The sequence below is a fragment of the Ylistrum balloti genome, unplaced genomic scaffold, assembly GCF_031769215.1.
Source record: "Ylistrum balloti isolate Yb309-2 unplaced genomic scaffold, AGI_CSIRO_Ybal_v1 Utg371736, whole genome shotgun sequence".
In the NCBI taxonomy this organism is placed as follows: Eukaryota; Metazoa; Mollusca; class Bivalvia; order Pectinida; family Pectinidae; genus Ylistrum; species Ylistrum balloti.
The window spans coordinates 26,089-43,020 of record NW_026782872.1 but is presented as its reverse complement, the minus strand read 5'-3'; the positions used below and the strand labels follow the sequence as shown (position 1 = coordinate 43,020).

The following is a 16,932-nucleotide window of genomic DNA, read 5'->3' as shown; positions in this document are numbered from 1 at the left end:
TCCAATAAGTATGCTGGTTACCTAGATAGGTGTAATGTAAACAAATCGATTACTTAAACTCTACAGACTAGGTTACAGAAACATTTTAAAGTAAAATTGATTGCATTTATTCTATCAATGAACGAATCAATAGCTTTGATTTACAATGTTGTACGTTTAAAAAGTCGATATCGACGTCAGTGTTCCGCATGGTGTAAAACTGAAATCCCTTTGTATTACTCGTGCAGGTGTTAAGGCAATAATATCACCCGTTTTCAATCATAATAACATTTGTTTAAAATATTCATATATTCATTTGAAAAGTCATAAAACGTATTCGGGTATTGGAAATAGGATATAAGTTCAGGTAAACAACATCTTATTTCCATATATACCATTGCTCTCGGGGTAACTGCTCCATTCTCTAAGCAAAAGGTGATGCGTCAACATAGACTTCACACGGAAGTGTTGTATACATTCTTAACCCTTTATTTCAGGCTATAATGACAACACATATAATTTGATATGCCTCTGTGACAAAAACCAACCCGTTCCTGAAATCTTTTGCGTCGTAAATATTAGGACATCATCGAATTAGGTTTATGTTCAAATGTCAACTTTGTACAAATACGTTAGTGAGTGATATAACATCAACACAATGAAAGATTTTCGTCCGAGTTCGTTGGTAGACGCAAAATGATCATGATAAAAATGTTGCTTACTCTTTTCTTTCCACCTATTTCAGATAACTAAAGGTTTATACTGAAATGGCGTTTTTGAAATGGGAGGATTATGCTATCATTGCATTAGCAGTGATGACGTCACTTGGAGTTGGTCTTTATCAGTCTTTGAAAGGAAGGAAACACAAGACAACTTCCCAGTATTTATTGGGCAGTGGACAAATGGCCGCTATTCCAGTGGCAATATCGCTAGTGGTTTCCTATGAATCAGGCATCACGATGTTGGGTGTTCCGGCGGAAGTGTACATGTATGGTATGCAGTGGTATATGGCAAACTTTGGTTACTTCTTTGCTGACCTTTTGAATCGACATCTTTTGGTGCCTACACTGAAGAGATTGGAGGTTACAAGTATATTTGAGGTACTTTTCATATCATTACTTAATCAGTTAAGCATCGGCCTGATATATTATCGCCATCAAAATATCGATGTCGTATATACAAAAACTTGAAAACATAACCTTGATCTGCCGACATTTTCCAAAATTGTGTACATTCAAAAATGATAATAATTTTCATTTCGAATTACTTACACGAGCACGTTAAGGACATTAAGACTCTGGGCTGGTCAACATGTCAACACAATCATCTCTCAAAGAAATCAATCATAAATAATATTCAATATTCATTAATATTTATCTACATTTTCTATTAGCTCATATAGGTTTTTTATATTAAAAAAATCCTACTGTTACTTATATTTCTCATATTGAAATAGCATATCTTATTATTATTATTCACTTTTTTAATGTATTTTTTCCGGTTCATATTCTAACAATACAATCAGAATGAAGACACTGTCAGATGCATTCTAAATCAATGTAAAATTTTAAAACAATGTAAAAGATGTAAAAATTTAAATCAGTATAAATTAGTGTAAAAAATGTAATACAATGTAACCAAATTTAAACCAATGTAAAACAATGTAAATTAGTTTAAAACAATGTAGAACAATGTATAAAACAGTGTAAACAAATATAATTTAGTGTAAAGCAATGTATGAAACAGTCGAGAAATATAAATATCATGGAGCTCTCCCCGTATAGATATAATTCATTTTTGTAAAAGCAACGGTCGCACATGTTTTATATACAGACATTTTTACTGTAATGAACAACTATATATATACCGACAAAATCATGCATGTTTCATTAATACCGTGATATTTACCTTGAACGATATAAGCATGCTAAGATTTAAACAAGAACTCTAATCTATTCTGACACTGTGATCGAGCTTTCTAGTGCGCCCAGAATTGAATTTTGTTTAATTAGAACTATTATTAAAATAATTAGAAAAAAATATTTCGTTTTTATTTGCTATTCCTACAGAATACTCCAATTTCCGGCAGGTATAGTAGTTAATGTCCGTTACAACAACGCTGTTACGGACCGCCTACTCTAACATCTGTTACAGTCGGTAAATAGGTTAAGTCAAATAAAAAGCAAGGCAATCAAAATCTCTCGAAGATTTAAAGGTATGAAATATTTTATCAATGAGATCTACAATACATAATGAAGGGTTAGATGCTATACAACTTTCCTCTCGTAGTCAACGCTTTGTTGTGTCTTTAATAAACTTTAAGATGTAACATGTGTGATGCTAGGATATGTAATTGTTTTCATTATCGAATAAATAGATAGATCGTGTAGAATTTCCAGTAATATAACGGTTAAATAGAGTGGTCGGGTGGCGCAGTGGTAACGCACTTGCCTTTAACCTAGCCGACCGGAGACGGACGAGAAAAATAAAAGGGTCACCTACCCGACCACGTGGGTTTTCCCCGGGTACTCCGGTTCCCTCCCACAATAAGACCTCTCGTGATTAGTATAAGTTGACATAACTTGTTTCGCAATTGTTATAAAGTAAATAAAGTTTGTGTTTTTTAATATTAATAGAATTACCTTTTACGTTTATATGAATATATAAATGACAATGCAGTATACAAAGGTATACTGCAATATGACATTATCAACATAATGATATGTTCAGTTTTGATATATATCCAAGCTCGTAAGTCTACTTGTGAAGTTTTTTTTAACTACTCCCAGGTGCCCTTTCTTTCTTTGGCTCTGTCCTTACGTGACCTTTTCAGATGAAACGTGATATCACGCGTTTATATAAATTAAAGTGTAATGCTCACACAAGTGCTAATGTAACTAAATGCAATACAGGTATTTGTTTGCCTGGTCAGTGTGTTTAGCGACTTAAAGATAACAATTTTCAAAGACAGTATTAATCTTCCCTCTTTGACCGTCTACCTTACCTTTTTAACTATTTCTGACCCAAACAAAGTTTGCCTCTTTGAACTTGTTATTCTGTTAAGTTAAATTAAATAATTTGTCTGTTAGGTAATTAAGGGTATATAGTCGAATACGGTATCCATCTAGATGATACTTGGTAACCCCGAGCAACAGCCAAATTATACTTAGTAATACGGTAACCCCGATCAACAGTCAAAATTATGCTTAGTAATACGGTAACCCCGATCAACAGTCAAAATTATGCTTAGTAATACGGTAACCCCCATCAACAGTCAAAATATACTTAGTAATACGGTAACCCCGATCAACAGTCAAAATTATGCTTAGTAATACGGTAACCCCGATCAACAGTCAAAATTATACTTAGTAATACGGTAACCCCGATCAACAGTCAAAATTATACTTAGTAATACGGTAACCCCGATCAACAGTCAAAATTATACTTAGTAATACGGTAACCCCGATCAACAGTCAAATTATACTTAGTAATACGGTAACCCCGATCAACAGCCAAATTATACTTAGTAATACGGTAACCCCGATCAACAGCCAAATTATACTTAGTAATACGGTAACCCCGATCAACAGCCAAATTACACTTAGTAATACGGTAACCCCGATCAACAGCCAACTTATACTTAGTAACACGGTAACCCCGATCAACAGTCAAATTATACTTAGTAATACGGTAACCCCGATCAACAGCCAAATTATACTTAGTAATGCGGTAACCCCGATCAACAGCCAAATACTTAGTAATACGGTAACCCCGATCAACAGCCAAATTATACTTAGTAATACTGTAACCCCGATCAACAGCCAAATAATACTAGTATTTCCGATCTACAGACAGTTGATATTGAATAGATATATAACCATCTTATCATCGTCATGGACATGGCAGTTGTGAACTCAAAATAGGAAACATGAATTTTGATTATCTATAATTCTTATTGCAGTATTTAGAACTACGGTACAAGTCACATGGGATCCGAATGTTTGCTACAGTTCTAAGTATTATTTCAGGGGTAGGTATCTTTAATACTCCCATCTGATGGGAAGTATTCATGTCTCAAATACATGTAACGAAATATTTGAACATCATGTCGGTTTGTCTTTCTGTGTGTCGTACAAGCCTGATTGACAACGTTACAATCTGACACAGTATATTGCCATAGTTCAGCCTTCCTCCTGTGATGGATATTCATGTTAAATGCGTCATTTACAATCTTAAATAAAAACAACTGTAATATGCAATATTGCCAAGAAATGGTATAATTAAAATTAGCGAATATTTGAGAAGCAGTAAATTTGGAAGCTACATGTTTGATGATTCCTTATAATCTGGCATTACCGGACAATCAATGTTTATATCACAATTTACATTTTTGCAGCTAAACTATCTAGGAACGGTTTTATTTGTTCCTGCAGTGACACTGGAGGCGGGTAAGAATTCGTTTTCTTATATAAAACGATAGAAATACCCTTATTCTCTTCAGCTGCTAACCACAGTCAGCAATTTTCCATGCGATGCGATATATACTACACAGGATGTAGCAGGGCGACCAACATATGTACTTTATGCATACTACACAAGACTGATTGCGTAACAGCGCGACGAATATATTTACTCAAGGTGAAGTCAGCATGTACAAAGTAAATTATTTATTTACCCTACTTCTGATACATAGGAAATACGTGACGGTGACATGGTTAGACCTCATGGTAGCACAGTGGGTGCAAAAGGAACATATGACACACAGGACAGAAGTGATTAGGATGGCTTATACCTTAAATCTCCTCATTTCGCAATTTACACCAATTTGGCCGAACAACTACTTAAGAGAATGAACTTAGGAAGGAAAGTTGGTCCAAAGAAAACAACAACAAAAAAACAAAACTAAAATGTTCTCTGCATCTAAACACTCGTTTACGAGTCCGGAAACTTTAAAACAATTTACCTGGAAGTCGATTTACATCAATTTACTCATATTTCAAGCCAGCGTTATGAACGTTAGTTAGTTACAAGTTCTCCGTCTCGCCGTCGAACGCCAGTGTTCTGCTGACTTATGAACTTAACATTGATAATGTTGTTATAAGCACACGTTTTGTATGAATGTTTTTTTTTTCTGTGTTGTAGTGGCGGGAATTCCAGATTGGGTGTCCATTGTCGGCGTTATGGTCGTAGTGGTCGTTTATACATACATAGTAAGTTTTTTTTTATTAAATCAGTGAAACAAATCAAGCCATTATAATGTTAAGTGTAATATTTAGAACGTTAGGTTAGTTGCTAATAAGAACTTTTATTGTACATCTCTGTTACGTCCAAATTGCCCGTATGTAATTGTTCGAGCCGTAGTGTATTATCCGAAAAACACCGTTTGTCGGGAACCGGCAAGTGGAAGGGGGTTTGTGGTCGTGAGAGGACACTAATTAGTTTATTTGAATGTGAATCCACTAGGATAAGGAAGCAAACGACAAATTACCTAAATAAAGTAACACCCGATCCATATTTAATAAGAGTTTACAGTAATAAGTGATGATCTATATAAAACACTGTATACACTATATACACGGTGTTACATACCATATTGCTATTTAAGCTTACAATCATGTATGCTACGATATATTTGATATATTTCAGTGCTTGCTTTCGTAATTCACGATGATGTCATATTTCGCTCGTGATCTGTTTACATTTTATGATACATGTTTGCTAAGAAATACATGACTGTGAAAACAATTTTTTTACTGGTATGTCCCACACAAAAAAGTACAATATTAAAGGAAACCATAGTATGATATTATCTTCAGGGAAATTAAAACGTGAAATGATAATTGTATAACATGTATACTCTATTCCAGATTGTATCTTTGACTTATAGAGGTATGGTACAAGTTATTATGCAATATTTTGTACGGTGAAACAATATTAGTTGTAATAGCAAAAGCAGCGATAATGTAATAAACCTTTCATTATGGTTTGAAAGGACCAATATTGTTTAAATAAAATCTTATAAATAACTATTGTAAAAACAACACATTTGTCATTTCTAGGGGGGATTTCAAGCCGTGGTGTGGTCAGATGTTGTTCAAGCAGTTTTGATGTTTAGTGGAATATTTGCCCTGCTAATCAAGGTAATATTGAATTAATGGATGTCATCATGCTGAAACATCAATGCAATATACCCTAGATGTGAACTATACAACTTTACATTGCATATGGGGTTTGGGGCGCTTTAGATTTCAAACATTGATACATATATTGTGGTCATACTAAAGTTTTGTGTACTGTTGCTGATTTTAATTACTTACAACAACATCAATTGAAGCAAATGGGGCTCTTAGGTGTTATTTCTTGACATTTTCCATGATTTATCTGTTCAATCAGGGTACCATTGATGCGGGAGGAATTGCGGCGACATGGACATCATTTAGTGACAAAGGGCGTATGAATCTTTTCAAGTGTGTTACATTTTTTTTCTATAGATCGTTCACACAGCATAATTTGTTCTTACAATACATTGTTAAAGCGTTGTTAGCCCAGAGATAAATTACAAACTATTTCGTTTTGTTTTTAAAGAAAGTTGGTTGAAGAATTTTGATAACAATTCCCCAACTAACATTTGAGATATCCATTTCTACTTTATTTTTTCTTTACATTTGCTGTTTTAACATTGCTTAAATCAGTACGTTTTTCGTGAGTAGTTTGACAAAAGGAATTCAAAGATTGTACTAATATCTGTCATCTTAGCATCATGCATTTATACTTTTAATATATTACATGCATGCACGCCATACATCGAACAGAGATCGCATTGTTCTATGTATGTAAGGTGCAATTCCGACTGTGGGTTTCATTTATTAGTTTTTGTTCTCTATTCTTTTAATTAGAATATTTTCTATAAGGATAAAGATATGCTTTATTTTTCCCTTGTAAATAGCTTCAATCCTGATCCAACACTTCGACAGACGTTTTGGAGCCTCGTTGTCGGGAGCACAATCTCTGGTCTAGGGGTACCACTAACACAGGTGTCATTTCTGAGAATTAAGGCTACTCCAACAGTGAAGTCAGCAAAACGGTTCGTTGGAAAATATTCGTTCTCTAAGAAAGTTTTTCAGACACCCTTCAGGTTTTATTTCTTAACTATTAAATAACATTCAAAATTTTTTGTTTTCAAATTTGTTAAGGTCATGATAACAACATTTATGGCTGTGTTAAGTATATATGATTAAAATAAATTTGTGCTATATTCAATGCATCAAAATATCGTTTACTCCAACCTTATTGTATAAACAAGGGACATAACTCGATGAAAAGACTGATAAGTACCGCATGTTGTCTGTATACAAGAAATAGTCTGGCAATATAGTATAAAATATAAATAATTACTTGTACATTCAGTGACCATTGTTACGAAACACACATTTAGTACGAGCCCTAACAGAGACTGGTAAATACCAGTGGGATTCCGTGACCTTAATTGTCATTTCGTGTTATGGATGATTGATCCATATCCTTTCGTAGCATGTGAATCTTTTTTCAGAGTTATTTTCACGACGTTTATCAAATGATTTATTTAACATATGTTACAAATATATTTCTATATTAAAAGAAGGGATATGCATTTACAAACTAAAATTGATATTGTCATATACGATATTTTAGGTTTTTAACTAAATCTTATCAATATATTCATATAGGAGTAAATTCATGTTTTAACACCTTACTATGCAATTCAAATAGTAGCACATACGTGATTGTAAAGTGTTTTTTTTCCATTAACATCATATCTGCAATCGTCTATCTTGTTAAACAAGTAATATCATAATTAAACATTTTCACATTTCATAAAAGCAAAAATGTAAATTATGAATAAAATGTTTAGAACACTTACATTCGTAATTACGTAAAGTTGGAAGTTCGATAAATATTCTTATAACTTATTTTCTAAGTACCATGCTTTCTTCCAGAATGTACCTCTTTACGGCATTTGCTTTTCTTATAACTAACCTGATCGCCGCTCTGGAAGGAGTCGTTCTGTTTGCGTACTATAACGCAAAAGGCTGTGATCCTTTGGAAGCAAAGGAGGTGGATAATCCGAACCAGGCAAGTTTAATATTACTTTCTATTTTTCCAGACTTTTAACAGTTGAATCTTCTCTGTTTATTTCAAGGGTCTGTGAGCGGCAATGGTAGATCGCTTGCTAACGTCTCCATGGTTATCACACAGTGAACAATTGAAACTGTTTAGATAAAAAAGAAATCATTATTAGAAACAAATATGGCTTGGCTTAACAAAGCAGGTGTCGATGAAGCAGAAGATGTTCACTTTTCCGGAACACCTGGTCTTATTTTCCTTGAACTTATTCTGAAGTCTCCGTAAAACATTTTCTGTTGTTGATGGTTTACCTTATCTCTATCGAATTTGACTGAGAATTACAATTCTATTTACATGTTGGTTCTTTATCTGTTGTTTTTTTTTATGTTCACGATGCATTTTGTTTTTTTTTTAGTAAAGTAATGATTGGCCGTTTTCTGTTGATAAACAGCTCGTTAATATGAAGTCAGTTTAAATGTTCAAATGTTTTATTTGGTTTTAGTTAATTGCTCAAATGGTAGTTGACATATTCAGGAACACCCCATGTCTACCAGGACTATTCCTAGCAGCAATATTTAGTGCATCACTGAGGTAAGAAAATATCAAGATATAATACAAAATGAACTGAGGTCGATTTTGTCATGCTACATGTGGTGTGGTTATATTTCTTTATAATTATATCGTTGATATTGATTTCAATGCCGAAGAGAAATCGTTTGAAATTTCAAAATGGAACGAAATGATAATTGGCAATAGGTAAATTAATTGATGTCGCCGTGTGAGGCGAAGCCCTGTTGTTGTGACTATCGCACTGAACAATATGAGATCCCTGCGTTGCATGTTGTTTAGAACAATGAAGGTAAAGTGACTTACCCAGGGACATAACCACGTCAGCTTTGATATTCAATCTGTTGTGCAGGTTCCTAAGACCTAAGACCCCTCCGGGATCTTACAGTAAAAAAGGATAAGGGATATAATTGTAACAGTGACACCGCGCATGAATCATTATTGTAAGATGTGGATAATTTAGATCAGACATTGCACTACAAAAGTTTGATGCATCTGATTACGTTTTATAACACATCCAGTTAGAAAATTATGTGTGATATTTCCATGATTTTAACTGTCGTCTACATCAGACAAATGAGTAGTGTAAGGCGTTTTTGTACTGAGCTACGATTGTGCGAGATGGCAATAAATTCACGTGACATTTCGGCTGCGTTTATTATGTTAGAAAGAAATGTGATGAGATAGAAGTAATGTTACAGTGGAAATAAGGTGAACTAGTGATCCCCCATAGGTACGCTAGATGGTAAGGATGTACAATCAAATGAAGGTCGATACATATATTATATGTATGAAGTATATGAACCATCTAGTCACTTTGAAGGCGAACTTGAGCATATCTATATGGTTTCCCTGACCTACCACTTCGAAGGAATATTTTTTTCTTTTCCGCTCCTTTGAATTATCCCCAGTCAATGATAATGTTTCCCTATTTGACATGATCTGTTAGTACCAAAAGGTTGATCTGTTATTATTCACGCCAAATAAAGTTGGCGGGCGATATTCAAATGGGTTCCGACAGTCCTTCCATGTCTTTTTCTGTCCGTCCGTATGCTGTTTTCCACATGGCATCTTTTGAAGGAGTGGTATGTTTCTTTTTATGAAACTTGTTTTGTACACTTGTTACCTTAATTCCTTGCCCAAATTTGATTAACAGCTAATTCCGCGCATATCTATTGAGGCTGCTGTGACCTGAGTGCCTGATTTCTTAAATCACTCTCGGATGCTGCTTTCCGTTTAATACCTATTATCTTATGAAGGAATTTTTAGGAAACTTGCTTTGTACACTTATTACTATCACTACTTAGTATTGGCTGATATCTGTTCCAGTGATCCATGTTGCTCTATTTAAATGTTTATATTTTACAAATGAACATGGACAGGGGATTTTGATGACTTTATATTTTCCACTTACCTATCTTACATAACATCTCGATATTATTTCAGCACAATGTCTTCGACACTTAGTGGTCTGTCAGCATTGTTTTGGGAGGACATTATCAAGCCCCATACAAAGCCTATGTCTAATACAAAATCTACAATTATCACACAGGTATCAGGTACGATACAACATATTGATATTGATCATAAACATTATAAAAGATTATGCTTGTTTGTATTGCAATTCAGTTACGCCAATGTATCATGCCTACCTGTGGAAACTGTCTTTGATTTAATAATTCGCATATTGAAATATAATAAGATACTTACACGCAATTAATTTCCAAGTGAAGAATACCTTTATTTTTCTATGAATTTATGTTGGTTACATAAGGACACGATTTTAACAAGCTAACGATCTATTTATTTGTTAATGTAGTTATTTATATTTCAAGTCCTGGTGTTTGGAGCTATTGGTGTTGTCGTTGCCTTCCTGGTCTCTGGTCTTGAAGGCCCAATCGTACAGGTAATTGCTTTTTGTTTCAATATATATTGGTTTAAAAATACTGTATTCATTTATAATAAATATTGATACATGAGTTAGACACGAGAACATGCCCAGATACACGAATAAAAAGGTAAACATCTGGTTTCATTTCACTTTTTTATTGATGAAATAAAAATGGTGGCAATCGATTTCGCTTTCATTTTAGTTCTTTGTAATAAATCGGGGTGAAAAGGACGATTCGATCAATAAAACAGGAAAAGTTGTCCTAAAAAATTAATACCCAATAATGCTATTGCAACAGCTGTCGTGCCTTCTTTGTCCATGTTATTGCATGCAAATCACCCAAGCGGGGTCTTCTTTTTTTCTTTTTCTTTACGCCTGTATCAACGCACGATGAGGATTCTTTTGTTCTCTGCAATAGAGATGACGAGAATCTGTCAGGAAAATACTATTTTAACTATCCTGTACACAATACAGTGATTTGTGTCCATAACATGTTAGTTGAACCCCGTTTTCAATCAGTTCCCTAGAACATGTGGTTAATATGTTGCTTCAGTTGCAAATATACTAGACTAACGGACAACCCAATAGATTTTCTCAAAAAGGCTTTACCAAGAAACTCTAAGTACCAGTTTGAATGCCAAACTCATTGTCGCCCTTTTCAATACGTTTATTTTCAGGCTTTTATACAACTTTAAATTTGTGCACTCATTTTACAACCGCATACGAAAGAACTGAGTTTATAGAGTTAATTAAGTAATGAAATGCCATTTTAGATGATTTATACAATAAATGATATATAATGATAAATGTCATTTATGGTTTTTATGCATTTCTTTACGTGTTTAGTCTAACTAACAGCAATTTCTTTAGTTCTTGGTGAATGATACCGAGACAAAACTTCTCGCAGTTCTAAATGTTTAATGCGAAGCGGAAATTACGTAATGTGATGCTGTATTTAAAATATTAATTTTGTCTCTATGACTATTTCCCGACAGTTCTCTTTATCTCCATAAATATATCCAGTATCGTATAAAAACAAAAACAAGTCATCCATAGGTATTGCAATAGTCGGTTGTAAGATCTTAGCACTATGCTCTTAGCAAGAAATTCGACCAGTTTAACAATTTCTTCTTCCGTATGTCTTTGATTTTTACGAATATTTCACAAAGTACGCTTCATTGTTGTCTAAACAGTATATTCACCTTCTTTGAAAGGAACTCTCTCATAATAAGATAACTTTCAGTTTCGAATGAGGTAGAACAAGAACAAGGATGATTATATTTCAGGCAATCTGCACGACATTAGTTATTGCTGCATGCGCTCGTTATTTAGGAATTTAGAAAAAAAAAAGAAATTGACGGGAGTATTTTTGTATAATTGGTTATTAGTTTTGACAATTTTCTAGTGTAAAATATTTCTGATGCTAATACCATTCACTCCCCAATTCTCTCGCTATACTTTAATTTCTTGCCGAGGTGTTGAGGAACTGCAGACATGCCTGCCAACGGCCTCAAAGGTGTTATATCTCTCTCTTATGAGTAATTGTATGATGCCTGTAAGCTAGAAACCAAAGGTCAGCAGGAGCGTTTGTTTAAATCCACATGAATTTGCCGCCACATGGAGAGAGCAGGCGAATACAACATCGTTCGAACATGATAGATCCTGTAAAGTTCCCAAAAAGTCTAAAAACTTGAATGCATCTGGTGACTTTATTGCAATGCCGCTGTCAGTGGCGTCTAATTTGAAGTGTGAATAAAGCTATAATGTCAGTGTACCGTATGTTGCAGCAGTGCCAATGAATCTCATGCAGTGTACATCACGTTGTCTATGGTCAATGTATCAAGTATATGGCCATAAGGAACGGCCATGGCAATTGAAATTTGATACAAACATTGATGATTTACAATTGCAAAGCGATGACCATTCATACGCTATTTTAACTGTCCTTTTGTTTCAACAACATAAATCAAACAACACAAAGAACACATTTCAGGGATCCAAAACGTCTGATAGAATACACTTTTTGTAGTTAGTTGCAGCTTTTTCTTGCTTTTGTTCCGTATTTTGAAATGTGGTAACTTCTAATGTGCCTGATAAAATGAAGCCATGAGATCGATTTTTCACGACTGCATCTGTGCTAAGTTCCGTATATCAATGAGTTCTGCCCGTTGGATGGATTAAATCATACTTTATTATTAACAGATATTCCGCACTACAAGTTCCTGTGTGAGAGGAGCAGTTATCGGCATATTTTTGCTTGGATTGTTTTGTCCACGAGCGAATTCATTGGTAAGATACTGATGTCAATAATAAGAAAACCATTAGTGAATTTCTACTTCATATCCAGGACAGTTAGTTCAGTGATAATCTAGTCATCAGTAAGTTTCTACTTCATGTCTGGGACAGTTAGTTCGGTGATTATTAAGCATTCAGTAAGTTTCTACTTGGACTGTTTTGTCCGAGCACTAACTCGTTGATATGAATAATAAATACCTTTTTTTTTCTGGCACAAATGAACACACTGGTAAGGTGATGGGTGATTTGTCAAATTCAACTCGGTTTAATTACTGAATTTTCAATAATGGTTATTCAAAAGCCATGACAATAAATTTCAAAATTCATCTAAGTGAAATATCATATTCCAAAATATTTTTATTCTCCTTTTTTGCAAGTATTTTGCTGTAAATTATTCGTTTGTGTATCGCTTGCCCTTGATCCGTGTGCATGACAGTGTATTATCATATCCTCCTCTTGTTTATATTTCTCTTAACATCGGAACAATAGCTTTATATAAGGGGTTGTGTTCTGCAACTCCCACAGTTAAGGCTTTTGATTGTTTCCATTGTACAGTAATATTGTGAAGATGACTTCTGATGCTCATTGAATCTGTTACAGGGAGCCATGGTTAGTGGATGTATGAGCTGTGCACTTGTTGGATGGCTTGCGATCGGACGATACATAAATGATGTAGTCAGTGTGAATACAAAACTTGAACCAGCTTCTATGGAAAACTGTATATTTCCTAACAATTCTGTCATCATCAATACAACGCTGTCTAGCCACGTATATAATTCAGTAACAACAAATGATATTTCGAGTTTCACATCGACGCAAATTCCAGACATCACTTCGACAGGGCCGTAAGTAACCTTCGAATCATTTTCTTCTGATACACGTAATCGTATTCTCCTTGTACTCATTGTCTTTGGTGAAGCTTTGTCTTGGTCAGAATTTGCCCTCTGCTTTTAAGTTTTAATTAAGATTATTACGACATATTACTTACGTATTACAAATACATGTTGTTCTATTGTTTTGAACATGAAATAAACGTCAGGTGCTGTCATGTAGTATATTACAACAATTCAGACGTTTTCTGAGTCCTTCGTTATATATCATTAAACCCATTAACAGAACAATTACAAATTATATATTTCAATCTTTTACTTATCACCGAATATTCGAGATATCGCGTTTAATTTGATGTTTATAATTAATGAACCAGTTCTATTTGTAGCGAAGGTGTCAACATATTATATTCTATTTCCTATAAATGGCTGAGACCAATCGGTATATGTACTGTTCTCATAGCAGGATCGCTTATCAGTCGCCTTAGAAGTAAGTAACTCAATATTCTCTCTGATGCTTTATAAGTGAAACTAATGAGATATAGTTTCCATGAGTTATACACAATTTGTTTTATACTAAATCGATATATTGTGTATTTTGACGTGCCCATACTTGGTGTTAGTTTATTGGGATTTCTGTATAGAAAGCTTATCTCAGAATTTCTTAATTACTATATTAGAAAATCTAACACAAGTATGTCATCGTAAAATGTATTATATAGAACAATTCATATGGTTAAGCTGGTTCAACAAGACACTATGTGTGGAAATAGATTGATTCTATCCATATGTACATCTCTGAATTAGTAACATTTCAGATATATGTGTTTTATATTTTAACAAAGAATCGGATCCTGTTGACAAAAATCTTACTGTTCCTGTGGGTGACCTGTTGTGTTGCTGTATTCCGAAATCGTTTAGAAGAAAATATCGCTGTGGTGTCCATAACCATTTATCAATACATGATGACGTAAGTCTGATACACGAATGAACAGGCATTATGTTCTAAATATTTTATCACACAACCGGTGATGCTATTTTTTGGCGGATCATTGGTATGACAAAAGACTGCAGTTTGATTTTTTTCTTCAGTTCTCTTTGAATTTTAAGAATCGAGCGTATATAAGTATTTGCACCTCCAATACATAGATAAAAGCAATATGACCACATGACTTTGCTTTCCGCATAGCTTAACGTGTTTTCTAAATGACTCGCATTAGTACTAGCCTTAAAGTAATCCTTGTCAAGAACACCATTATTTGCACATAAAATAAAACTATGGTAACATAATTAGATTATATATACGAAACAGTCACGTCCAGATATCTGTATGTGTTATTCCGTTATCTATGCTTTTATATCAAGTTCAACCTCACTTTCTGAAATCATCAGGTTAGCAGACTTGTTTGATATCATTTTTTTTTCTGTTTTCCAGGTATTGGAGTCACTTGATGAAAATGAACTAGACCATGTCAAAACTGCCAATGGTCAAAAATGCGTTGAAGATCACAGTGTGTCATGAAGTGATTTATATACCCTCAATATAAAACTTTTAGACGTAGTCGTTTATATTTCTATGTAGAATTTGATCTGCAAATCTCAATATGACAAAATATCTTGGTTGGCCGTTGTGTATCACGTGTACGAAAGTTAGCGATTTACAGCGATTTTTGTAAACTTAATACATTATTATTGGAAACCTAATTTGGTTACAGTATACCCAAGAGTAATGAAATTCATACTTGATAATTTACTTCAAAGGAACTCTACACCAAATCTTTATTGAAATTGGTTTAAGTATGCTCTCGATATAATTCCAATGAAGAGATCTGCGATACTTTGGATCCACATGTGAATTTTTGCTTTCAAAAAATCAAATATGTTTTAGTAAATCATAGGAATTATTGAAGATGTAACTCCAAAACGTACTACACAATTCCGTATGTTGCCGTTGTTGGGGACAGATCAGGAAGTGAAGAACTCAGGTAATGCCGTGAAAGAAAAACCTGAGAAGTGACTATAGGAGACAACTGCATATTGACCTCACCTCCCCAGAGTTAACAACAAGGAAACAAATATCTATTCACCAGGTGAAGCAGATGTGCAATAAAAAAAAATGTTCGCATTATTCATTCGGGTACTTCATTAGATGTCCATTCGACTTTAGACAGACACGTGGTTGTAGTGAACCAATTATGTTTTGAAATATCAATGTGAATAGGGAGGCCTTCCATAACAACTCAATGAAATATATAATTGGATAATGTGAATAATGTAAATATGATATACATATATGTATGTATATGGATGAGGTGGTGGGTGTAAGAATGTGTGTGGTGGCGTATATGTGGTTGGTAATAAAAAAATGTTTCCACATTCTCTTGTTTAAGATATTGAAAAAGGTGCACAAACGATAACGTCTTCTAAACATTGGCGCTTTCAGTATAAAGTTTCACATGCTCAACCATTAGGACACATTTTCAAAGTACATGGTGGCAAGGATACTATATTTTGACGACACATACATTCGATGACGTTACAATAAATTAAGGAATATTATATAAAACTATTATGTTAGTGTTTAAACAATGTGATAAAATCTCGTTTCTAGTATTGTTTGTTCTAAACCGTCTTATATGGACGATCAAGGTAGACACATACAAATGATACTATCCTCAAAAGAGTTGTTCGCCCTTATCTAAGAAAGTGAATGGCCACTGAATATATTGGAAAATGCTGGTCAATCTAGCAGATTCAGGAAAATGGATTAGTTATGATATATTGTCAATACAAGGATATAACAGCATGACAAACCCTGCGGAGGTATCATTTGTAGTAATGAAGTAATGAAAACTATAACAAATATCTCTGATTTTCCGCATAATATATGTTTAATATATCATTACATTGAATGGGGAAAAATGGCATGAAAAGCGCAACAAAACCCTATCTAAACTTGTTGGCAAGTGACGTCACAGTGCTGTCTGACTAACATGATATTTACATTATACATATCCTTGGCGTTAATCGTAGCAAGTCATCTTCCATATGAATTGTCTTTCACTATAGAAACTTCTAAATTCCGTATCTACATTCCAATTATGTGAATTTGTAATATTCTTAATATTTCCTAGACAAATGACTACATGTGTTGTTTACACCTAAGATATTTTCCATGACTTGTAAATTGGTACTAAATCGAGGATCTCATACCCACTGTAATTGAATTCATGTAAAGTTTCGGTATTCTCCTGGAGATATTATTAC

General features: G+C 33.9%; 1 protein-coding gene across 1 annotated transcript; it reads left to right on the top strand.

Annotated features, from left to right (window-relative positions):
- Nucleotides 1–746: 746 nt before the first annotated feature.
- LOC132563454 (sodium-coupled monocarboxylate transporter 1-like) lies at nucleotides 747–15,187 on the top strand. The gene is made up of 13 exons (XM_060228213.1): nucleotides 747–1,079; nucleotides 3,941–4,009; nucleotides 4,376–4,427; nucleotides 5,122–5,189; nucleotides 6,039–6,119; nucleotides 6,373–6,446; nucleotides 6,926–7,063; nucleotides 7,956–8,091; nucleotides 8,585–8,673; nucleotides 10,096–10,208; nucleotides 10,485–10,555; nucleotides 13,436–13,603; nucleotides 15,101–15,187. The coding sequence occupies exons 1-13, from the start codon at nucleotides 747–749 to the stop codon at nucleotides 15,185–15,187; spliced, it is 1,479 nt and encodes a 492-aa protein (XP_060084196.1).
- The last annotated feature ends 1,745 nt before the right edge of the window (nucleotides 15,188–16,932 follow it).

What these genes read in the sequence shown, in the direction of transcription:
- LOC132563454 (XM_060228213.1), top strand. Translation starts at nt 747, where the DNA reads ATGGCGTTTTTGAAATGGGAGGATTATGCTATCATTGCATTAGCAGTG. An exon ending in TATTTGCCCTGCTAATCAAG is followed by an intron (nt 6,120 to 6,372) that starts GTAATATTGAAT and finishes CTGTTCAATCAG; the next exon opens with GGTACCATTGATGCGGGAGG. An exon ending in GGGCGTATGAATCTTTTCAA is followed by an intron (nt 6,447 to 6,925) that starts GTGTGTTACATT and finishes CCTTGTAAATAG; the next exon opens with CTTCAATCCTGATCCAACAC.